This window comes from Balaenoptera musculus, chromosome 10, assembly GCF_009873245.2.
Source record: "Balaenoptera musculus isolate JJ_BM4_2016_0621 chromosome 10, mBalMus1.pri.v3, whole genome shotgun sequence".
Classification (NCBI taxonomy): domain Eukaryota; kingdom Metazoa; phylum Chordata; class Mammalia; order Artiodactyla; family Balaenopteridae; genus Balaenoptera; species Balaenoptera musculus.
The window spans coordinates 65,757,714-65,782,976 of NC_045794.1; the positions used below are offsets into that span (position 1 = coordinate 65,757,714).

The window sequence follows — 25,263 nt, forward strand, 5'->3', positions numbered from 1 at the left end:
GGAGCGGAGCGGAGGCTTGCTGAGAGGCGCCGGGAGGAGAAGCGCGGAGCAGCCGCGAGGTGGGGGCGATGGCGAGCTCCTTCCCCTGCCCCCCCCGCCCCGACCCCGTCACCCCGGCGCAACACGCGGCGCACGAAACTTGCAAAGTGCTGGCTGCGCGGCTGGGGTCAGGGTCTGGTAGTGTCAAGGGCGGGCTGCGCGGGGCACCCGGCACCCACAGGCTTCCTCCACTGAGCACCCGTCGCGCTTCGGCTTCCAGGTCCCTGGTCTTTTTCCTTTCCCCACCAGTCTAACCATTCTTAAAACCGCCGCCCTTCTCTTTAAACTCTGTTCTTTTCTCCATTGGTCAAAAGTTTGGGACTCTTTCTAAAACCGCGCGGCCGTGGCCAGTTGCTCTCTTTTTACACTTTGGGAGCAAACCCTGACTGAGACCTGTATTTGAATGGGGATTTGGACTTCAACAGGCAGCAGGGAGCGATCTATCCACTTCGGCGTTCTTATTATGCAGCACCCAAACCTTCAAAATTCTACCTGACAGCTTAGATTTGGGGGAAAAAATTAATACCCCAACCCCGCGAATGGAACGCTTATAACAGGTTGCTGAGAATAAAGAACAGGGTTAAAGCTTTGCAGTTTTGTGGAGGAGTCTGTGGATTGAATGATTAGGTATTTCTTTTTAACTGGGTTGCATTTTATTCGAGGTGAACACCTGCTACAGAGGATTTTGTAGGAAGAAACCTGCTTTAGAGTGGGCTTTAGAGAGCTTTAAAATTGATCCTGGGGACCTGTTTACTATTAAAATGATATTTTTCAGGTTCAGAAATATGTATTTAAAAAAAAATACAGAGGTGTTTATTTTTTTCTTTATACCTTAAGTTGAACGTGACAGTTCCTAAGTCCCCAGGGGCCTCAAGGTTCCTGGGAAAAGTTATACAAGCTTTTTGGATCAATGCATTTTAAAAATAAATTCAGTTGAAACGAATGTCGAATGTTTTTTCCATTTAAGTTTCAATTTCATCCACTGTATTTGAAATATTTTTTATAATGATGGTATAATTTTAAAATGTGAGGAATTACTTCCAACAAAGTAGCAGTGTGTAGGTGTTCTAGATTTTTATCCATTAAGCTTAAATAGTTTCACACAGTGCAATGTAATTGCCTAATTCATTTTATTGCTAACATCTCCTTTATATTTAATTATAGCAGCTTCTAGAAACAAATTGTTTTGCTGTTTGTTATTAGTTGAAAAGTACTGATGTTTTCCAGTTTTATTGGGTGGACAATATTATGAAGCACCTACTTATTAATGCCTTCACATTCGGTTGGATGAGCAGTCTAAATTGAAAAGACATCACATTAAAGTGATGTACGCACACACAACCTAAAGAATTTCCAATAGTTTAGTTCTGAAACTAAAAATATACATGCTTAATTGAGCTGAATATACTTTATTTTCCAGATGGAGAAATCAGTTATTCTACTGCTCTGGATACAATATGTTTTTAAGGTAAGACATTTTTGAATGTACTCTTTCTGGGATAATTAGTGGGCAAGATGCTATTGCATTGGGTCTCTCCATTTTGGAATATAAAGGGTGTGTTGAAGACAAGTAACACTAAACATGAGATTTAGTTCCTAAGAAAAGTTTTCTTTGCTAGGCGCTGCACAAATATATGCATATTGGTGGCAGCTGTTTTCACTGCTTGCAAATTGTTTTGGGGGATGATCAGTGCAGAGGGAGAGAGATCAGAATTTGGTAAAAGACAAAGTATAGTGAGGCATTTTAAAGTTGTTTTTGGTAGGAATTTTGATGAATGTATCATTCTCTTGGGAGCTGAATTATTTTTTTTGTCATCTAGGGAACATAAAGGGTCTCTGATAATGTGGTCTGGCTATTTTGCCTCAGTTGCTAACATTTTCTTTACCTACAAAAGAACCAAGGTTTTAAAATAATTCAGAGTCAAACATTTTGCACTCAAACTTATTTTCATTCTAAGTGCTTTGTCAAGAATCCATTATCATCAGGGTACACAGTTTGACATGCTAAGAGGGTGTGCTGTGACTTTGTTTCTTCCTTCTCCCTGACCCCAGGATCCTGGTGATTCCTAGTTTGAGAGATATGCATCTAAAATTTCCCTGCTCTTATTTTACTTGCCTTTCTTTTTTTTTAAATTTATATTGGAGTATAGTTGATTTACAGTGTTGTGTTAGTTTCTGCTGTACAGCAAAGTGAATTGGTTGTACATATACATGTATCCACTCTTCTTTAGATTCTTTTCCCATATAGGTCATTACAGAGCATTGAGTAGAGTTCCCTGTGCTATACAGTAGGTCCTTATTAGTTATCTATTTTATATGTGGGAGTGTGTACAGGTCAATCCCAATCTCCTAATTTATCCCTTCCCCACCTTTCCTCCCTAGTAACCATAAATTTGTTTTCTACATCTGTGACTCCATTTCTGTTTTGTAAATAAGTTCATTTGTATCATTTTTTTGGATTCCACATATAAGCGATATCATATGATATTTGTCTTTCTTTGACTTACTTCACTTAGTATGATAATATCTAGGTCCATCCTGTTGCTGCAAATGGCATTATTTCATTCTTTTTTATGTTTACTTGCCTTTCTTAAGTTATTTCCTGAACTATGCTTATAAATAGAGTATCCAATGGATGTTATTTAATTTATGTGTAGAAATCAATGTTACTGAAATATTTTTCAATCATAATTTGGTATATTTTAGGTTTCATTTTTTGTAAATTTGCTTATAAAAAATAACAAAAAAGACATTTTTATTTACCGTTACTTTTCTTTCCCATTTCAGATCTCAAAAAGTTTCCATTATATACCAAAGAATAAACAAACAACAACAATTTTTATTGAATGGGATGAATTTCCTAAGGGAGGAAGTCCTGAATTTTATTTTTTAAAATACCAACTTGTTAATAATTTTGCTCAAAAAGTAAGGCATCTTTTATTTTTTGGCTCTGATAAAAGTGAGCACAGTGTAAATTTGTTGTAACTGAATGCCACATCATAAACAGGAATTTAATAGTCATTGCAATATCTTACTTTAATTTTACTAATATATAAAATGCTAGCATTATATGAAATATCTTCAATAACTAGTTGATCAAAATAATATTTGACTGTTTCATCATCGGAATGGTTATGTATTTTCCTTTTTAGAATTTATGTACTACACAGAGAGCAACTTAAAAGGTAATATTTTATGTAAAAAATAGTTTACGTATGTTTGCATTTCATATTGGAAAAACTGCTTTTTATGAAGATGTAGAGAAGTCAAACCTCTAATTATAATGCATCTTACAAAGAGTTAATAAACATTTCTTAAGCAGATGAATCTCATTATTTACAGAATGTGAAAAGGATTCTCGCAGACCCACAAAAGCTTCCAAAATCAATAATAACACTAGAAGAAAGTGAAGACTGTCACATCATTATACAGTCCATAAAATATGGACAAATTTTAAGTGAAAAGTCATTTCAAACCCGTAAGTAATATGTATGTGTTGTTCAGCTATCTTACCTAATTATAAAAGGGAAAATTTTTTATTACCAGATCATTTGAATTTTACAGTGATTAATAGATATACAGTGGTAATTAAAAATCACATCCCGATAGTATTTTGTTTTTTGATTATAATTTAAATTTCAAAATTTAAAGGAAATTGTAAACTAAAGTAAGAATATGATTTTCAGTTTTGACATTTAATGTGTGCTAATATGAATAGATAGGTATAGTGGAGATATTACATATAATCCAGATTATTCTTAAAAATCCTATAATGTGGATTGTAATCTAATTCATTCATTCTAAGCAGAGTGCAAGAAACTCCCATATAGTCTAGAAAAGGTTTTATAGTTAGGTAGTATTTTCCCATCATGGTGAATATTTTGTAATTCAATATCATTTGTGTTTCATTCAGTTTTATTTGAAACCATACTAATTATTCTCCCTGATCTTTTAGGTGGAATATCAACTAGAAATATTAAAACAACAGCAACAAGTACGAGTGTTTCTTTTAACTGGAGTGTTCTGTCTTCCAATGACACTTTAGTGTCAATATCGCTTAATAATTCTTCACAAATTATGCAAAATAATGTCATGTTTTATGAGTGGGATGATTTGAAACCTGCCACCTTATATGTTTTTACATTTGAATTTAAACAATTGCATTTGGATTTTATAAATATATTTCAGAGACTGGATGTTCAAATTGAAACAGGTATGTAGATATTTATTATTAACTTATATATTTATTATATATTTTGTAGATAACTTGGCAGCTTTTAAAAAGCGATTCAGCCAAGTATTAACCACTGTACACTGCTTGTAAATGAATTAGCATAGTCCTCTTTTTCTAACTATATTATTCTGATATTTGACTGATTTACTGAACAAGCTGGATTTAGCAGGGTAAAGGTAAGAACCAACTTTTTCTTCCACCACTTCTTTTAAACTGAACCAAGTGGGTTCTCTTTTCTTTAACTCTGGCAATGGCTCATATAGATTCCATGGCTTTTTTTGGTGACTTCAGTGTATCAATAAACATTCTCATTTTCAGATATTAAAAGATCATTAAAATCTAGTATAAAAATGTAAATCTTTCATCAGCATATCCAGAATGCAATGGACCCTCATATATAATAAAAGGTGAAAAGTATAGCTCAGCAGACTTAGAGAGCTAACTCATTTGGTCTCAAGTTATTTTTTAGAAACATAGCATCAAATTGTATGCTATGGAATTTAGAGATATTCTAGTCCAGAGTCGTTGGTTTATGGTATGTCAATGGACTGTTATCTCCAAAAAGAAAGTTGTTTTAAGAAACTGAGTCAAATAAATCTCTCTTTACTGAAGGAAAAAATATATATATATAAATCCTTCATCCTATTTAAAGTTTCTCCATTACTCATCCCTGATCAGACCTGACCCAAATTTGGAATACTGCAAGGGGGAGGTGAATGTGTTCAATATTTTGGTGTTTTCCTATTTCCTATTCCTTCCCTCATATAGTAGGAAAAGATATGAGAAGAAGACAGAGTCATAGACGGCTAGTGGGGGCAGTGCACTTTCTGTGATGGGCTAAGAGTCCCATTTTAATACCCTCTATAGGAATAATCAATGAACTGCAATATTTTTTATAATATTTTGGTAATAAAAAGGCAATAAGGTATTTAAGCATTCCCTCTCCCCATTCTTCTTTTTCCCCTATGAAAAAAAAGACAACATCTTCTTACATCTTCCTAATATGTTGGGTTGGGCACTGATGAAGCATAAGCATGAGTTGAAGTACAGTTTCTACTCTGAACAGGCTAATATTTTCCTATCTTTCTGTGATGTGTAATCTTGGAGAAAAAGGCTAAGTGGCTGGCCATTCAGTTTTTTCTGGAACGTGAACCCATTCGAAGTCAAGTAACAGCAGAATTCTAAGCAAGCATGATGTCTAGTTCTCTAAATTAAAAAGAAGCCTGAAATATACTTTAAAAGTTCTCTACCAGTGCAAGAGTAAGGGAAAGGAAAGGTAACTTAAAGTAATTTAGAAAGAAAAACATCTGTGGTTTTGTGTTAAGTTCTAATTGGATGATAATTCTGCATAATTAATTCTTACAGCTACTTAAAACTGTTTTAGTTGGTGGTAATTCATTTACTACTCGAATAATGACAGCTTTAGCACTTTTATTGGTTTGGGAGAAACAGAGGGAAAGTGCACAGTTAATACTATGAGGTTTTCACAGTTAACTTATGTAGATGTTAAGAAATGTAATTATGAAATGCTATATTGCTGAATCCATCTTTAACAAAGCATTTTTCTTTTGGTAGGTTCATGTTCACAAGGATGGGTAGCATTAAAAAATAACTGTTATAGAATTAGCAAAGAGAGTAAGCCATGGAATATAGCCCAGCAACATTGTAAGTTATCTTTAATTTCTGCACACCTTGTGGATATAAAAAATGAAGAGGAAAAAAAATTTATGTTTTCACATCTCAGGTCAAAGAATCAAATAATAATATGGACTGGTCTTAATGATTTGAAGGTCAGTAGATATAAAGAAATATGTATATTGTGATAAAACTGTTTTATCTATATTCATTGATTCATTGATTCCTTACTTTCATTCATTCAGTAAGTATTTATTGAGTACTTCTTTTTTTTTTAAAGATTTTTTTTGATGTGGACCATTTTTTAAAGTCTTTATTGAATCTGTTACAACATAGCTTCTGTTTTATGTTTTGGTTTTTTGGCCACGAGGCATGTGGAGTCTTAGCTCCCCGACCAGGGATCAAACCCACACCCCCTGGACCGCTAGGGAAGTCCCATTTTTGAGTACTTCTTATAAGCCAGACACTATTTCTCTTTTTATTTTTCCAATCTCTCTCTGTTTTAGAGTAGTCATCGGTTCACAGAAAAATTGAGGGGAAGGTACAGAGGTTTCCCATATACCTCCTGCCCCCAGGCATGCACAGCCCCCCGTTAGTGACCTCCCCCACCAGAGTAGTAACTTGTTAGAACCCCTGGACCTACACTGGTACGTCATTATAGCCCGAAGTCTAAGGTTTACATGATGCTGCACTCTTGGTGGTGTTCATTCTGTGGGTTTGGACAAATATAAAATAATATGTATCCATCATTTTGGTGTGGTACAGAATATTTTCACTGCCCTAAGAATCCTCTGTACCGTGTCTGTTCATTCCTTCCCCACCTCCTTCAATCTCTTTTGTAGGCATTTATTTCTTTACCTAATTTCTCTTTCGTTTTGGTCTTTCCCAGACCCCTCTTAAATTCATTTGATTCATCTTATCTATTTCTTCACTTAATTTACTACCTAAACCAGATAGTCTCAAATGTTTATCTAGTCCACTTTCCTCTTATGACTACCAGACACCTGTCTAATTTTCCTCTACTTGTCCCTTTTGGAATTTTCCACGGACACTTCAACATGGCTAAAACTGACTTGTTACCTCCTTCCCATCAAACCTGCTCCGCTTCCTCTATTACTCACCTCTGTGAACAATACCATAATATGGACCCCAAAACATGGAGGTCTTCATTTTATTTTTTTCACTGTAGACATCCAGGTTTATGAAGTTCAGTTTCACTAAGAGAGATACAGAAAGATCTGAAGATTTTAGTCAATACCAGTGAAATAAGGAATGTGTGACATTTTTCTCCCAAAATTCCTAATACTATGGAATAGCTAAGGAAATCTCATTTTGGTGACCGTTTCGTAGGAAAACTTGAGACCTAACACAATTATCTTGTCTAGTCTGTGTTTTCTTCTTGATGATCCATTTACTTTTATTTCCTGCCATTCAAAAATAAATCAATTCTCCATGAGATATGCTGATCTCTAGTGACCCAAGGCAAATTCTCTCAGTTTGATACCAATTTTTCTTTGGAACTTTGCATAAGCTTGGGAGAAACTATTGGCAATCTTTGATTGCATTTTCATCATCCTCTTAATGAGCTTCCTTTATCTTTTAATAGGAAGTGAATGAAATTCTAATAAAGCTTCCTCAAACCACAGTTCAACTCAGAAGTCCCCCTCCCAGAGTGCCAGTGTCTTTCCAAGTAGGCCAGTGAGTGTATATATAGTTGTTTCCTGCTGTTAGTTATGGTGGTTATAAACTGTTTAAATTAGAATGTTCTCTTCCAATAGTTATGGTTCCTGGTTTCTGTTATAAAGTTAGGTCACATGGTCATGACAGCTAAAGTGAGGCTCTCAAGGCATCCTCGTGGTTGCTGTGAATTTTTCTAAGGTGTCTTAAGATACATACTCTGCTTCAAGATTCTTAAAAATAATTTGGGAAGCAAATGAAACATCAAAGTAACTATTAAAAAAAAAAAACTTCCTTTGTAGTAATAACTGAGTCCTATAGTGTCTCCTAAGTGCTAAGCGCAATTCTACGTGATTTACTTGTATGACGTAAGAGGAAATTGGGGCACATGTGGACAGGCATCAGAGTCTGATCTTAACCACTGTACTCTATGACCTCTGCATGAAGCTGGTCTCTTGAGGTTGACATCAGAGTTAGCTGCTGGATCTTAATCCTTGTGGTAGATTAAGAAAGTAATCACCCCTTTAAGTAAACCCATGCTGAGTAAGTGTGAATTTGTTATTGGATGTCAAGGATAAAGACTGTCTTACTCATCATTGCATTCCCAGCTTCCAATTGGGATCTTGCCACTCAGTAGGAACTTAATGAATGAAAGATTAATAGTTTCTTTATTCTGCTTTGGGAGGGTTACATAGGTAAATCTCACTGAGTTCTCACAACAACCTAATGAGATAGGCAGTATCATTATTCTCATTTTATAGATAAGGAAAAAACTCAGAAAGATCCTGGGTCACATAGCTAATAAATAGCCATGCCAGGCCTTGAACCTGTATCTGTTTGACCAACCCTCATGCCCTAATCACTTGACCATACTGCCTCTGAGCTTCTGTCTGTTTTCAAAATGGCAGTACAGTATATGCAATAAAGCAGACTCTTTGAGGAAACGATACTCCTCCATTCTATTTGGTGAAATTGGAATGTACTGTTTTAAAATCTCTTTAGGAGGGAGCAGGTCTCTTTAGTCCTCACCCAAGCAACTAGCTTGGCACCATGCTTGATGTTGGGGATAGTGTCATAGTCACAATACGGACATAGTCTCTGTTTCACCGAGCTCATTATAAGAATTATATTTGTTTTTGAGATGCTGTTATGTGCCTGGCGTTTTACATACGTATTTTCTAAACCTGTTGAGAGAGGTCTTCTCTAAACCATGCAGAGTAGTCATGATTAGTTCCATTGCATAGGTGAAAACATTTCATTTCTAAGAGGTTAGCAGTTATCTGGGAGTAGATAGTAAGTGGCAGAAATACTGATTAGAATCCAGATATATCTTGGAAGCTTCTATTTTTCCTACTCAAGGAGAGTAGCCACGTGACTATCTAAAGATAGATTCATTACCTGTGAGAGTTGAGGTTGATGATATTCACCAGTGGCATCCTTAGTAGAAAGGTAACAACAACCTCTTCTGATGCTTAAGACTTACTTGTTGACTTGAAACAAAATAACTAACATCTAAGGAATAACGGGTCTGTGCCTGGCATTGTGTTGAGCCCTTCACATGCTGCACTGCCTGTGATCCTCACAACAACTTAGATGTAGGTTCTATCATTATACCCATTTTATAGATGAGAAAATAGAGGTTTAATGTGAAATTTAGCAATTCTGAAGACATGGCTAATGAGTGAATGCAAATGAACTCTGTCTGCAGCTCAGAATCTTTATCATGAAGGAAATCCACATAAAAATGTGAAACTGGTTGATGATTTAACAGTCTTAGAAAATGTTATAATATAGATGTGTCTAATAAAAATCTTATACACATATTTGAAGACATGACACTTTTCCTTTAAATTGGCTTAATTTGTACATCTTATTACAGAAAGAAGGTCATCTCACATGGACAGATGGATCATCTTTTGGTCTTAAGAAAAATGAAATTTTGTCTTTTCCACTGCTACCCAAGAATGAAACAGATTGCTACATTTTACAGCAAAATGCAACTGGATCAAACTATTTCTTTACAAGATTTTTCTGTTATGTTCCCCTGCCATATATTTGTGAATATGAATGTAATTATTTTATTAGTATTCTTATATTCACACATCTTACTCTTTTATTACTTTAAAGACAGAATTATAATTTCTAATAAAAATAATTCTCCTTTATATTTTTTCAGCACCTTCTCCACAGGAAAACCTTTTATTTTATGTAAAGGATGTTGGAACAACTGAGGTTGTATTCAGTTGGAATAATTTGAATGGTTGGAATAATTTGAATAAGTGGCTGAAACTGGGGTATAAAATTATCATTAAATATTATTTAGATTATACAGAAGAACAACATTTTGAAAGCGTGCCCCCAAATACTACAGAAAAAGCAATTACCCAACTGTCTCCTGGCCGTGTTTACAGATTTTTATTCTCTGCAATAAGTGAATGGGAGGCAAAGACTACTTTAAGTCCAGTATTCATTGTTGAAACATGTAAGTTACAAGACATCTGAAAGTATAATTTTTCAAATATTTAATATCATCATTAGCACATAATTCCTGAGGGTCTGCTATTTTCTCATAACATTCTGGGAAATCTCTCTCTTTAACCATTTTAGGTTACAATGAATCTGTTTACGTGTTTGACTTTCCTATTAAATTAAACACCCAGAAGGACAGGAACTGTATCTTATTTGTTTTATAGTACCAACTAGACTGGTGTCCAGTTCATAGTAGATAATCAGTAAATTTGGGGAAAGCTGAATTTTCGGTATGTGCCAATAGCAGGAGATAAACAGACATGCATCCCAGACTTTAAGGGACTTACAATGGAGAGAATTAGTAAGGAATAAAATTAAATGCAAATAAAACTGTATAGAAAAATATAATTACCTAAATTCCCATTCAGTGGTACATTTGATAAATGCTTTCTAGAATTCAGAAGGTGGGTGACGGGAAGACTCGTGGAAAGGAGAGGCTTAGATTCACACTTGAAGGAAGAAAAGCACGTTTTGAGCAAAAGTGTGGAGATAGGAATTTGTAGGAAAAGAACAGTGTGGATTGACTGGAGATCCTCAGGCATGAGGGTGAAATCAGTTTGACTGGTAGGTGGTGTCAGATTTGGGCATGCCAGGGGTCTCTGTCGTAGATGGTTGGACTTGACCTTAGAAACAAAGGAAATCCATGAAGACTATAGTTTCTAAGACTTGTTTTACCTTTTACAAACACTTTTAATGCATTCTTTCCCCTTTTGCCTTTTAAAAACAGTTTTAATGCATTATTTCACAGTCTTTATCTCAACCTTTGGAGTAGCTATATAGAAATGAAAAAACTGAGCTTCAGAAAGGTTAAGTAAACTGACTAGGTTAACATGCTTTGTTAAGCCACACAGGAGTCCAGGAACCCAGATGGTCTTGTTTTAACTCCAGCTATTGCTTCTAAAGAAAGAATCAAAAAGAATGTGTGTGCATATCTGTGAGTTGGGAGGGTAGGGAACAGATATAGGTTTGAGACTGATACGTGCAAGGTGCTGTTTTAAGAAAATTAATCCGGAGGGATTAACTAGGAAAATCACTGGCACTGGATGAAACAGTTTGGAGTTGGGAAACATTTCTGTAAGAGGATGAATGCCTGAGTTCTGGTGATGTTGGGAATGAAGAATAAATAATATGAAGTCCCTGCCCTCTGGTCTGATAAGACAAGTAAAAGACATATATAATGTATGATCACTGAATGCCAGAAGTACCATTGTGGTGGTGCTTATAATAAAATTGATTGAACAGTAGTGTGTGTCAAACAATTTGCCAAGTGGTTTACCCTCCTTATCTCATTTAATCTTCATAATTACTCCTATAATTCCCATTTTATAGTAAAAAACAAAAACAAAAACAAAAACGAGGCTCAAGAAAATAATTTACTCAGGAAGTTGGAGATATAAATTGGTGCAGGGCTCAAATCCAGTGTTCCTTTTCTCTCCAAATTAGAGTATCATGGAAGTACTGAGAAGTGAGAGATTACTCTCCAAACCATCTCACTAGTATAATGTATTTTTCTGGTTTCTTTTCATCTACTAGGTCCATTATCAGCCCAAAATGTCACAGTTACTCATGTGACCCCAACGGAAATATTTTTACACTGGGATGCTCCAGATCTTGTATCTTTTCACCATTATTTTGTGGCTATTTTGGATGTTGTAAACAATAAATCAGAAGAGGTGTTTGTTGAAAAATTCAACACATCAACAACAATTGGAAATCTAAGATCTTTCCATCATTATCTGATCTATCTATTCAGTGTAGCAGAAAGAGGAACTTTAAGCTGCTTTGAGAAACCTATTTCAGCCATTACAGGTAAGTGTGGGCACGTTTTGCCTTTTGATCAAAATTACAAACTGCATATTTAGAAATACTATTTTGCCAAAATTTAATTGTGTCGATCCTTTCATAGGTACAAATAATTGGGGTTGAACATTTGTTTGGTTGTTGAATCAATGCTAAGCATGGATTCTAAAGACTAAATTTATTTAGATTTACATGAATCCCTTAAACATCTGCGTTGTTCTTCCCAGAGTTCCTAGAAGACATATTTCGTATCATAACCTTTGCTGGAAAATAAATTATCTTAAGAGATGAAGATTAGTTCACCCAGCTCTCTTTAACAGCACTAGATCCAACAAGTAGATCTGCACATTTAATGTTTTACCTGGTCCTTCTTTCTTTCCTCACGCAGTGTTATGAGTTGACCTCTAGGGGGCAGTGTCATCCCAGGACTTGGCAAATGCATTTCTAATCTCCACTCACCTCCACATGGCAGTTTTTGAATCATTGTCTAGAATATAATCATTAAAGTACTCTATCTTTTAATTAAGCATTCTATTTACCCCATTAAGTATAAGTCAATCTTTTTTGAAAAGCGAAAACACTATTTATGAAAGTACGTAACTAAGCGCATTTTGGCAGTATATCTCTGTGTGTGTGTTAACACATGTATTGTCTGTGCATGTGTATTTTACATGTCTATATGAAAAGTTCTTTGAAATTTCACCAGCTAAAATTTAAATGCACTAGAACTGAGGGAGGAGGAATGGAAAACTTGCACGTGCACAGACGTAGATTAATTAACCTTCTCATATTTGCCGGGAATACTTGGGATTCTTTGAATAACAATAATAAATTGTAAAGTAAGTAATAAAATATATTATTTCATGCTTACTGAATGCAAATGCTTAAGATACATGCATTCACTGTTGCACATCCTAATCAAAAGTATTTTTCCAGTTGGATACTAGAGAGCAGATGCTTTCTCTTTTCTGAGCTCAGAGCATGTGTCAATTGGTAAATGCTTGATTGACTCCCTTACACTTTAGGGAGGTGCTTTCATTTTTAACTGACAGGCAGACTAGGAGGATTTCTCAAAGATTCATTAATTTTGAAGTCACATTAAAATCTTCCATGGTAGAGGCAGAGAAATTGACATCTTCCTGTACTAATGGTGGGAATGTACAATGGTACAGTGATTTTGTAAAGCAGTTTGACAGTTTCTCAAAAATTTAAACATAGTGTTATTATATGACTCAGATATTCCTCTCCTAGTTATATATCCGAGAGAATTGGAAACAGTTGTTCACAAAGGAAACTTTATATGGATGTTCATAGCATATAGGCAAAACATGGAAACAACCCTAACGTCTATCAGTTGATGAATAGATAAACACAACATGGTATATCTCTACAGTGGAGCATTATTCAGCAATTAAAAAGACTGAAGTACTGATACATGCTACAACATAGATGAACCTTGAAACGACATTAAGGAAATCAGTTACATAAGACCACATGTAGTATGTATCAATTTATATGAAATCCATAGGCACATCCATAGCGACAGTAATTAGATTAGTGGTTGCCAAGAATGGGAAAGAGAGAAAGAAGGGAGTGGTGGGTGACAGCTCGTGGGTATAGGGTTTATTCTGGGGGTGATGAAAATGTTCTAGAATTAGATAATAGTGATGCTTTCAAAACCTTGTCAATATATTAAAAATCATTTAATTATATACTTTGAAATGGTGTTTTGGGTACCTGAATTAAGTCACAATAAAGCTTTAAAAAAAAATCTTCCATGGTATGTACCTATTTGTTTAATAGAGGGACAGGAGAAAGGTACATGTGAGTCTGCACATTTAATTATGTCATTTGCTATGTATGTTGACTCTAAACTGACACAGCTGTGCATGTCTAGGATTTAGTAATCCAGTGCTCTTTTACTTTCGTGAGGTTGAAGCAATATGCATTGTTTTCATTTGTTACTCACTCAGTAGATTGTTTTAGTGTCAGGAATTGCAATGGGTACTAGAAATGCAAAGATGAATAAGACTAGTATCTACCTTCAGAGAGCTTACATATTAATGGAATGAGGCAAATTTTTAAAAAAGGATGATGCTGTATTATAATTGCTATTATATGGCTTAGGCTCTCGGTACTGTGGGAGCATAGAGAGGGGTCATTTAACCCAGACTCGGGGTACAGGGATGGCCGTGAAAATCTTCCTGGAGGAGTGATGCACTGAGTCACGAAGGAAGAGTAAGAGTGAACCAGGTGGGAGTGGGGAGGCAGAAGGATGTTGTGAGTAGGGCAAACAGCATGTGCACAGACGGTGAAGACCGAGGAAGAGACATCTATCTAACCATACCTGGGAAAGTCAGAGAAGGCTTTTTGATGAGACTGACAACTGAACATTAGGAAATGGGGAGTAGGTTGGCATGGCTAGAGGACAGGGGAAATGTAGTGAGAGTTTAGAAAATGTAAGCTAGGCACACAACATGAAGGGCCTTGATATAGAGAGTATATTTTATTCAATAAAATCTAACTCTTCTGGGTAAATGGAGCCTTTGAGAATGTGGAAAAAATAATGGACTTTTCTCCGATAAAAATGCACAGGCATGGATAGAAAATTCTTTGAGTAATTATAGGACTATAACAGACTCACAAGTTTTGTAGGTATGTAAGAAACAAATATCTGAAGCTGTTTCACCATGGAATCTTGTAAACAGTTTTTCTAATTGGACTATTCTGGCATTTTCTGATAACTTTATATACATAATCAATTTCAACACCTAAAGTCAGGCTGGCTCCAATTTTGTGAATTGAAGGTATGGAATGAATAGACTATGGGTCTGACCCAGAATATTTTACTAAGAAATTAAAATGTAGTGTTTAATTGTGTTGCTAAGGAGGTGAACTTCAAAACAGAGTAAAAATCACCTTATAGTTTCTGAAAACAAAGTAATTTTGAAAATCATAGAGAATTCTTTAAAGATTATTTAAATTAAACTGTTGAACAGCTTAAAATTGCATAATTATCCTTATAGACCTGAACTAATGATTGATCATTGTACCTGAGAACTATCAAAAGTTTAGGGGAGGCATGTAACACAAGACAATGAGACTAAAAGGAAGGCATTACAATGCCCAGAGAATTGTATAGTAGTGAAAATCCCCAGGCCTGATATTCAAATAAATTGTGTAAGGAGATAAGCCAAAGTATTTTCTTTGGTTATTACAAAAGAGTATCAAGAAAATTCTCCAATACTTGCATGGTAATCACAAAGACATATTTTTCTCTAAAATTTAGTCCTTTTCAAGACATGGTGACATGAGGATTTGTTACATTTTAGACATGAATTAATATTGAACTGAGATATTTTTACTCAATAGCATGAGTAATGCTGACAGTAAACTAAAATGTATGTATCCATTTATCTATTTCTCAAAGGTATTAATCCACCTCAGAAAGTTTATGCTAAACTTGAAGATGTGGGAGAAGACAGTATAATTCTTCAGTGGGGATCCCCACAAGACGGCCACGAGGTCTACATTCAAATCGAATCCATATCAGATAGAAGAGAAGTCAGGAAGCTTTTTGTAAAGGATGCTAATAGAGTCAAGGTTGATCACTTAATCCCTGGAATGACATATGACATTGGAATGGCAACAGTAATGAATGGGAACTTCAGCGAGCTGGTCACTATTCAACAAACTCTAAGTGAGAATCAAGAACTTTTCATTCTTAACAGATATTTGCTGATTTGGGGGTATTGTAAAATAGTTTCTGAAAGAGCCCTCTGGTAGCAGGTTTTATCTTTTTGCAATAAATAGATTGTTAGTGTGCTTCAGGATCTGGAGCAATTCGCATCTCTTGTAGCCTGAAAATGTCCTGTGCTTGTATAAAGGCAGCATTGTTTATGATTAAGATCCTAAAGCCACACTACCTAGGTTTGAATCTGGGTTCAGCTATTTGAGTAACCCTGGGCAATGTGTTCAACCTGTTTATGACTCAGTTTCCACATTTGTAAAGCGGGAGAAAATAATAGTGTGTGTTTCATAGGTTGTCCTGACAATAACTGATTTAATAAATGTAAGGACTTAGAACAGTGCCTGACAGATAGCTGGACGTGTTTATAATTTTTATTGCATCCACAAAGGCATGCTGTAGCACATTGGAGGGAAATATTAACAGTGTATAAAAGGTTTAGGACTAACAAAAATTTTCCATTTTCTTTCTCAAATAAAATTAATATACTCAATAAGTAATTATTGAAAATTTAATGAGGAAGAAAGAAAAGGAAAAAATGAAAAATACATGAAATAATGTTTATAGATATTTATAAATTATGGTAAATATTAAGAAGGAAGAGAGAAAAGTGATGTCAGAGAGTGTCAACTGAAATAAAAACATAAAGCATAAGAACAGTGAGTTTCAGTGTCATTTGGGGATCTTACTGAGGACTGTAGCCTGGGAGACAGCCTCTCAGAGAGCCTTGAGGAACTGCTCCAAAGAGGTAGGGGGGAGAGGCCAGTATAGCGTATGTGATTTTTGGCTAAGAGGTATGTGCAATCAAGCATACATCTTGGTAGAAGGTTACTGCTAGTCATGAGGAACAGATATATCTCAGTTAATGATTGTAGTGCTTTTCTAAGTATGGGAAGATGTAAGAATATGGGCTCATAAAAATTTTTCCGGAAATATATCTAACTGCTTAAGGGCCTGTTTTGCCTGTTTTCCCAAAGCACAGAGTGCTTCATCCTATTCTTTATCCTGAATTCCTTTCAGGGTGTATTGTAGGTCAGCGACTGCAGTGGCTAATGACTTAATCCTGGTGTAACAGTATGGCAAGTGACATTCCTTGTTTTACATTACAATTACATTCCTTGAGTAATTGAAGAGGGATGGAGGGTCCTACTGGAGATGGGCTGTAACAGAAGGAGTTACATTTGAATGGAGGCTTAAACCGTGAGAAGGCGCCAGAGCAGAACAAGATGGAGGAAGGGTACCTTAGGCATGAACAGCTGGCATGAAGGCTGTAAAGCAGGAAAAAGCTTGGTGTGTCTGAGAACAAAAAGGCCAGGATAAGTGTTGTCTAAGGAAGAGGGAGAAGGGTAGAAGGAAATGATATTGGAGAGGTAGTCAGGGGTCAGAGCACATAGAGCTTGGAGGCCATGCTTTTTTGTTTTGGATAAATCTCGACATTATTATTTTGAGGAACAGAGCAAGTTATAGTATATATACAGTATGTGTTCATTTATACAACATGAAGAGCATGCGAAATTGGACAAACTCAGGCATACAAATTTAATTTTTAAACATATGAGGAAAAGTGATGAAGTAATAAACACACAACTCAGGGAGGCAGTCCTTTCTGATAGAAAAGGGAAGCAATGGAATGAAGGAAGGTTACACAAATGAATTCAAAGTAATGATAATTTTTTGTTTACTTAAATTAGGTAGTAAGTAGATGTTCTTCGTACCTTATGTATCAGTCATAAATATTTATTTGTATATTCTTAGCATTAAATAACAATAATTTAAACTTGTTTAATCTTGAATGCCACTGTGTGCATCTTTGAAAATTGGGGTTGTGCGAAAAGACCCAAAACCCTGCAGAGAGAGGAGGCTGGAAGGATGAAGATATTTGTCCTTCAGTTGTTGAGTATAACAGCACTGACAGCACTAACTTAATGGAGCTCATGGATAGCAACCAATTTAAAATAATTTTATTTGAAAATTTGTTTCTTCAAACACTTTTGCAGCAAGAAAATTAGTGTGAGAATGTTGAACAGAGACAGAAGAGTAGTCAGTCAAGCAGAGTGATGTTGTCATTGGTCCATAATTACACTTCTGTTATCCAAATCTGACTATATTATCTCCTCTTCAGTACTCATAAATAGTCTATGTTCTTTATTACATATAATATTAATGCTACTTATAAACTCATATTAAAAATTAATACTATTAAATGTTTACTATGTTCCAAGTTCCTATCTAAATGCTACATGTAAGAGCTCATTTCATCATCATGGCAACCCCATGAAGTATTATCAACACTTTAGCAAATAGAAAATTAGGGCAGCTCTTTGAATCCAGGAGACTTAACATTCTATTTACTAATGCATTTGATTTGGGCAATGATAATTAGCTTTTTTTTTTTTTCACACACACACACTGTATTTTATTTTTACAAGAGATAAATAGACTGACACCAAGCATTGTAAATGGATGACCACAACAAAAGCAACAATGATTGCAATTACCAAACACGAAACACACTCATGCTATGTCATAATACTGACATTCAGTCCAGTAATCCTCCACTGTAACAGCTCCTTTACTTTGCAGTGAAAATTGATTTGTATATTCTTTGCCTCTGAGTCCTTGTGGGATTTTTTTTTTTTTTAATTCAGACAGAAAGTCACAAAAATTATACTCATCCTCATCAGTTCACTCAGTCCCATGTAATTAATTTTTTTTTTCATCTTGATCTTTTGTTAGCACTTTTATGAGTTCATCAGTTTTTCATTAGAGTTCTGAAAATGCTTATTCATTCAGTTCAGCAGTACAGTCAGTTACCAGAAACCTGTACTTGTCAGAGTCTTTTCCATGAATTTCTTGAAGATGAAACCCTTTTATAGGAACATATTTGCAAAAGCATCAGAGTACACCCAGAACTGTCTGTAAATGACAAAAGACTTAAAAATGACCACGGTTAAAGATTTGATGAAAGTTCACAATAATGCAATTGACAAGGAAATTTAGTTATTTCTGAGATATACATTTTAAAGTAATAACTAGAATTATGACATAACATTATACCAGAACATATAAGATTTTTAGAAATTTCATGTAATGTCTGAAACATTTATATTAACATATTTCCATACAAATAACCCAAAGAAAGTTTAGTATTAGTTGTTTTGTTTGTTTGTTTGTTTTATACTGCAGGTTCTTATTAGTCATCAATTTTATACACATCAGTGTATACATGTCAATCCCAATCGCCCAATTCAGCACACCACCATCCCCACCCCACCGCAGTTTTCCCCCCTTGGTGTCCATATGTCTGTTCTCTACATCTGTGTCTCAACTTCTGCCCTGCAAACTGACTCATCTGTGCCATTTTTCTAGGTTCCACATACATGTGTTAATATACGATATTTGTTTTTCTCTTTCTGACTTACTTCACTCTGTATGACAGTCTGTAGATCCATCCACGCCTCAGCAAATGACTCAATTTCGTTCCTTTTTATGGCTGAGTAATATTCCATTGTATATATGTACCACATGTTCTTTATCCATTCGTCTGTTGATGGGCATTTAGGTTGCTTCCATGACCTGGCTATTGTAAATAGTGCTTCAGTGAACATTGGGGTGCATGTGTCTTTTTGAATTATGGTTTTCTCTGGGTATACGCCCAGTAGTGGGATTGCTGGGTCATATGGTAATTATATTTTTAGTTTTTTAAGGAACCTCCATACTGTTCTCCATAGTGGCTGTATCAATTTACATTCCCACCAACAGTGCAAGAGGGTTCCCTTTTCTCCACACCCTCTCCAGCATTTGTTGTTTGTAGATTTTCTGATGATGCCCATTCTAACTGGTGTGAGGTGATACCTCATTGTAGTTTTGATTTGCATTTCTCTAATAATTAGTGACGTTGAGCATCTTTTCATGTGCTTCTTGGCCATCTGTATGTCTTCTTTGGAGAAATGTCTATTTAGGTCTTCTGCTCATTTTTGGATTGGGTTGTTTGTTTCTTTAATATTGAGCTGAATGAGCTGTTTATATATTTTGGAGAGTAATCCTTTGTCCGTTGCTTTGTTTGCAAATATTTTCTCCCATTCTGAGGGTTGTCTTTTCGTCTTGTTTATGGTTTCCTTTGCTGTGCAAAAGCTTTGAAGTTTCATTAGGTCCCATTTGTTTATTTTTGTTTTTATTTCCATTACCCTAGGAGGTGGATCAAAAAAGATCTTGCTGTGATTGATGTCAAAGAACGTTCTTCCTATGTTTTCCTCTAAGAGTTTTATAGTGTCTGGTCTTACATTTAGGTCTCGAATCCGTTTTGAGTTTATTTTTGTGTATGGTGTTAGGGAGTGTTCTAATTTCATTCTTTTACATGGAGCTGTCCAGTTTTCCCAGCACCACTTATTGAAGAGACTGTCTTTTCTCCATTGTATATCTTTGCCTCCTTTGTCATAGATTAGTTGACCATACGTACATGGGTTTATCTCTGGGCTTTCTATCTTGTTTCATTGATCTATGTTTCTGTTTTTTGTGCCAGTACCATATTGTCTTGATTACTGTAGCTTTGTAGTATAGTCTGAAGTCAGGGAGTCTGATTCCTCCAGCTCCGTTTTTTTCCCTCAAGACTGCTTTGGCTATTCAGGGTCTTTTGTGTCTCCATACAAATTTTAAGATGATTTGTTCTAGTTCCGTAAAAAATGCCATTGGTAATTTGATAGGGATTGCATTGAATCTGTAGATTGCTTTGGGTAGTATAGTCATTTTCACAATATTGATTCTTCCAATCCAAGAACATGGTATATCTCTCCACCTGTTGGTATCATCTTTCATTTCTTTCATCAGTGTCTTATAGTTTTCTGCATACAGGTTTTTGTCTCCCTAGGTAGGTTTATTCCTAGATATTTTATTCTTTTTGTTGCAGTGGTAAATGGGAGTGTTTCCATAATTTCTCTTTCAGATTTTTCATAATTGGTGTATAGGAATGCAAGAGATTTCTGTGCATTAATTTTGTGTTCTGCAACTTTACCAAATTCATTGATTAGCTCTAGTAGTTTTCTGGTAGCATTTTTGGATTCTCTATGTATAGTATCATGGCATCTGCAAACAGTGACAGTTTTACTTATTCTTTTCCAATTTGTATTCCTTTTATTTCTTTTTCTTCTCTGATTGCCATGGCTAGGACTTCCAAAACTATGTTGAATAATAGTGGTGAGAGTGGACATCCTTGTCTCCTTCCTGATCTTAGAGGAAATGCTTCCAGTTTTTCACCATTGAGAATGATGTTTGCTGTGGGTTTGTCATATATGGCCTTTATTATGTTGAGGTAGGTTCCCTCTATGCCCACTTTCTGGAGAGTTTTTATCATAAATGGGTGTTGAATTTTGTCAAAAGCTTTTTCTGCATCTATTGAGATGATCATATGGTTTTTATTCTTCAGTTTATTAATATGGTGTATCACATTGATTGATTTGTGTATATTGAAGAATCCTTGCATCCCTGGGATAAATCCCACTTGATCATGGTGTATGATCCTTTTAATGTGTTGTTGGATTCTGTTTGCCAGTATTTTGTTGAGGATTTTTGCATGTATATTCATGAGTCATATTGGTCTGTAATTTTCTTTTTTTGTAGTGTCTTTGTCCGGTTTTGGTATCAGGGTGATGGTGGCCTCATAGAATGAGTTTGGGAGTGTTCCTTTCTTTGCAATTTTTTGGAAGAGTTTGAGAAGGATGGGTGTTAGCTCTTCTCTAAATGTTTGATAGAATTCACCTGTGAAGCCATCTGGTCCTGGGCTTTTGTTTGTTGGAAGATTTTTAATCACAGTTTCAATTTCATTACTTGTGATTGGTCTGTTCATATTTTCTATTTCTTCCTGGTTCAGTCTTGGAAGGTTATACCTTTGTAAGAATTTGTCCACTTCTTCCAGGTTGTCCATTTTATTGGCATAGAGTTGCTTGTAGTAGTCTCAGGATGCCTTGTATTTCTGCGGTGTCTGTTGTAACTTCTCCTTTTTCATTTCTAATTTTATTGATATGAGTCCTCTCCCTCTTTTTCTTGATGAGTCTGGCTAATGGTTTATCAATTTTGTTTATCTTCTCAAAGAACCAACTTTTAGTTTTATTGATCTTTGCTATTGTTTTCTTTGTTTCTATTTCAGTTATTTCTGCCTGATCTTTATGATTTCTTTCCTTAGGCTAACATTGTGTTTTGTTTGTTCTTCTTTCTCTAGTTCCATTAGGTGTAAGGTTAGATTGTTTGAGATTTTTCTTGTTTCTTGAGGTAGACTTATATAGCTATAAACTTCCCTCTTAGAACTACTTTTGCTGCATCCCATGGGTTTTCGATCGTTGTGTTTTCATTGTCATTTGTCTCTAGGTGTTTTTTGATTTCCTCTTTGATTTCTTCAGTGATCTCTTGGTTATTTAGTAACGTATTGTTTAGCCTCCATGTGTTTGTGTTTTTTACGTTTTTTCCCCGTAATTGATTTCCAATCTCATAGTGCTGTGGTCAGAAAAGATGCTTGATATGATTTCAATTTTATTAAATTTACTGAGGCTTGTTTTGTGACCCAAGATGTGATCTGTCCTGGAGAGTGTTCCGTGCACACTTGAGAAGAAAGTGTAATCTGCTGTTTTTGGATGGAATGTCCTATAAATATCAATTAAATCTATCTGGTGTGTTGTGTCATTTAAAGCTTGTGTTTCCTTATTTATTTTCATTTTGGATGATCTGTCCATTGGTGTAAGTGAGGTGTTAAAGTCCCCCACTATTACTGTGTTACTGTCGATTTCCTCTTTTATAGCTGTTAGCAGTTGCCTTATGTATTGAGGTGCTCCTATGTTGGGTGCATATATATTTATAATTGTTATATCTTCTTCTTGGATTGATCCCTTGATCATTATGTAGTGTCCTTCCTTATCTCTTGTAACATTCTTTATTTTAAAGTCTATTTTGTCTGATATGAGTGTAGCTACTCCAGCTTTCTTTTGATTTCCATTTGCATAGAATATCTTTTTCCATCCCCTCACTTTCAGTCTGAATGTGTCCCTAAGTCTGAAGTGGGTGTCTAGTAGACAGCATATAGATGGGTCTTGTCTTTGTATCCATTCAGCAAGTCTGTGTCTTTTGGTTGGAGCATTTAATCCATTCACGTTTAAGGTAATTATTGATATGTATGTTCCTAATACCATTTTCTTAATTTTGGGGGGGTTTGTTTTTGTAGGTCCTTTTCTTCTCTTGTGTTTCCCACTTAGAGAAGTTCCTTTAGCATTTGTTGTAGAGCTGGTTTGGTGGTGCTGAATTCTCTTAGCTTTTGCTTGTCTGTAAAGCTTTTGATTTCTCCATCGAGTCTGAATGAGACCCTTGCCAGGTAGAGTAATCTTGGTTGTAGGTTATTCCCTTTCATCACTTTAAGTATATCATACCACTCCCTTCTGGCTTGTAGAGTTTCTGCTGAGAAATCAGCTGTTAACCTTATGGGAGTTCCCTTGTATGTTATTTGTCGTTTTTCCCTTGCTGATTTCAATAATTTTTCTTTGTCTTCAATTTTTGCCAATTTGATTACTATGTGTCTCGGCGTGTTTCTCCTTGGGTTTATCCTGTATGGGACTCTCTGCGCTTCCTGGACTTGGGTGGCTATTTCCTTTCCCATGTTAGGGAAGTTTTCGATTATAATCTCTTCAAATATTTTCTCTGGTCCTTTCTCTCTCTCTTCTCCTTCTGCGACCCCTATAATGCAAATGTTGTTGCGTTTAATGTTGTCCCAGAGGTCTCTTAGGCTGTCTTCATTTCTTTTCATTGTTTTTTCTTTAGTCTGTTCCACAGCAGTGAATTCCACCATTCAGTCTTCCAGGTCACTTATCCATTCTTCTGCCTCAGTTATTCTGCTATTGATTCCTTCTAGTGTAGTTTCCATTTCAGTTATTGTATTGTTCATCTCTGTTTGTGTGTTCTTTAATTCTTCTAGGTCTTTGTTAAACATTTCTTGCATCTTCTCAATCTTTGCCTCCATTCTTTTTCCGAGGTCCTGGATCATCTTCACTATCATTATTCTGAATTCTTTTTCTGGAAGGTTGCCTATCTCCACTTCATTTAGTTGTTTTTCTGGGGTTTTGTCTTGTTCCTTCATCTGGTATATAGCCCTCTGCCTTTTCATCTTGTCTATCTTTCTGTGAATGTGGTTTTTGTTCCACAGGCTGCAGGATTATAGTTTTTCTTGCTTCTGCTGTCTGCCCTCTGGTGGTTGAGGCTATCTAAGAGGCTTGATGGGAGGGTCTGGTGGTGGGTAGAGCTGACTGTTGCTTTGGTGGGCAGAGCTCAGTAAATCTTTAATCCGATTGACTGTTGATGGGTGGGGCTGGGTTCCCTCCCTGTTGGTTGTTTGGCCTGAGGCAACCCAACACTGGAGCCTACCTGGGCTCTTTGGTGGGGCTAATGACAGACTCTGGGAGGGCTCACACCAAGGAGTAAGTACTTCCCAGAACTTCTGCTGCCAATGTCCTTGTCCCCACGGTGAAACAGAGCCACCCCCCGCCTCTGCAGGAGACCTTCCAACACTAGAAGGTAGGTCTGGTTCAGTCTCCTATGTGGTCACTGCTCCTTCCCCTGGGTCCTGATGCACACACTAGTTTGTGTGCACCCTCCAAGAGTGGGGTCTCTGTTTCCCCCAGGCCTGTCGAGGTCCTGCAGTCAATTCCCACAAAGCTTCAGAGTCTGATTCTCTATGAATTCCTCCTCCCGTTGCCGGACCCCCAGGTTGGGAAGCCTGACGTGGAGCTCAGAACCTTCACTCCAGTGGGTGGACTTCTGTGGTATAAGTGTTCTCCAGTCTGTGAGTCACCCACCCACCAGTTATGGGATTTGATTTTACTCTGATTGCGCCCCTCCTACCATCTCATTGCGGCTTTTCCTTTGTCTTTCGATGTGGGGTATCTTCTTTGGTGAGTTCCAGTGTCTTCCTGTCGATGATTGTCCAGCAGCTAGTTGTGATTCTGGTGTTCTCGCAAGAGGGAGTGAGAGCACGTCCTTCTACTCCACCATCTTGGTTCCAGAGGCCACGCTTTTGAGTTTGTTCTGAGGGCAATGGGAAGCCGTTGAGGGGTTTATGCAGGAGAGTGACAAAGTGACCTATGTTACAAAAATGTTTCTCCTGATATGTGCAAAGAATGATTTGTATAGGGGTGAGAGTGGAAGTAGGGAAACTGGGTAAGAGGGTGTTGTAGAATATAGGCAAAATTTTATGGTGGACACGATGAGGAAGTGCAGATGGAAAATAGGAGACACATTTTATATTATGGAAGTAAGAAGTCTGAGCTTTCACACTGGAGTGCTTGTGATAAGTAAGGGAGAAACTGGGGTTTTGACTTGACTAATTTGGGTGGATAGTGGTGACTGTGAGGAAGGAAAGCTCACTGGACCTCACAGGCCTTTTGGCTAACAAAAAGGGCAGCCTGATGGAAAAAGTGAATTGGTTCAAAAAATTGTGTCTTAGCAGGGTCTGCACTCAACCAGCATCAGATCTTCCTGTTTTAACTTCCAAAGACTAAACCTAAATTTAGTTCCATAACTTTCAAGCTTAAATTTTTGAGAAAACCTACCTAAAGATAAATATCATAGG

At 36.2% G+C, this 25,263-nt stretch overlaps 1 protein-coding gene across 1 annotated transcript in view; it reads left to right on the plus strand.

Moving 5' to 3' along the window:
- Window positions 1-2,882: 2,882 nt before the first annotated feature.
- Window positions 2,883-25,263, plus strand: part of PTPRQ (protein tyrosine phosphatase receptor type Q) — a 269,344-nt gene continuing 246,963 nt past the window's right edge. Inside the window, exons 1-8 of the mRNA XM_036865712.1 lie at window positions 2,883-2,964; window positions 3,382-3,517; window positions 3,995-4,252; window positions 5,849-6,063; window positions 9,465-9,654; window positions 9,762-10,067; window positions 11,648-11,923; window positions 15,345-15,614. Coding sequence (XP_036721607.1) covers window positions 4,117-4,252; window positions 5,849-6,063; window positions 9,465-9,654; window positions 9,762-10,067; window positions 11,648-11,923; window positions 15,345-15,614 — 1,393 coding nt within the window. The 5' untranslated portion in view covers window positions 2,883-2,964; window positions 3,382-3,517; window positions 3,995-4,116. The remainder of the gene's footprint in view (window positions 2,965-3,381; window positions 3,518-3,994; window positions 4,253-5,848; window positions 6,064-9,464; window positions 9,655-9,761; window positions 10,068-11,647; window positions 11,924-15,344; window positions 15,615-25,263) is intronic.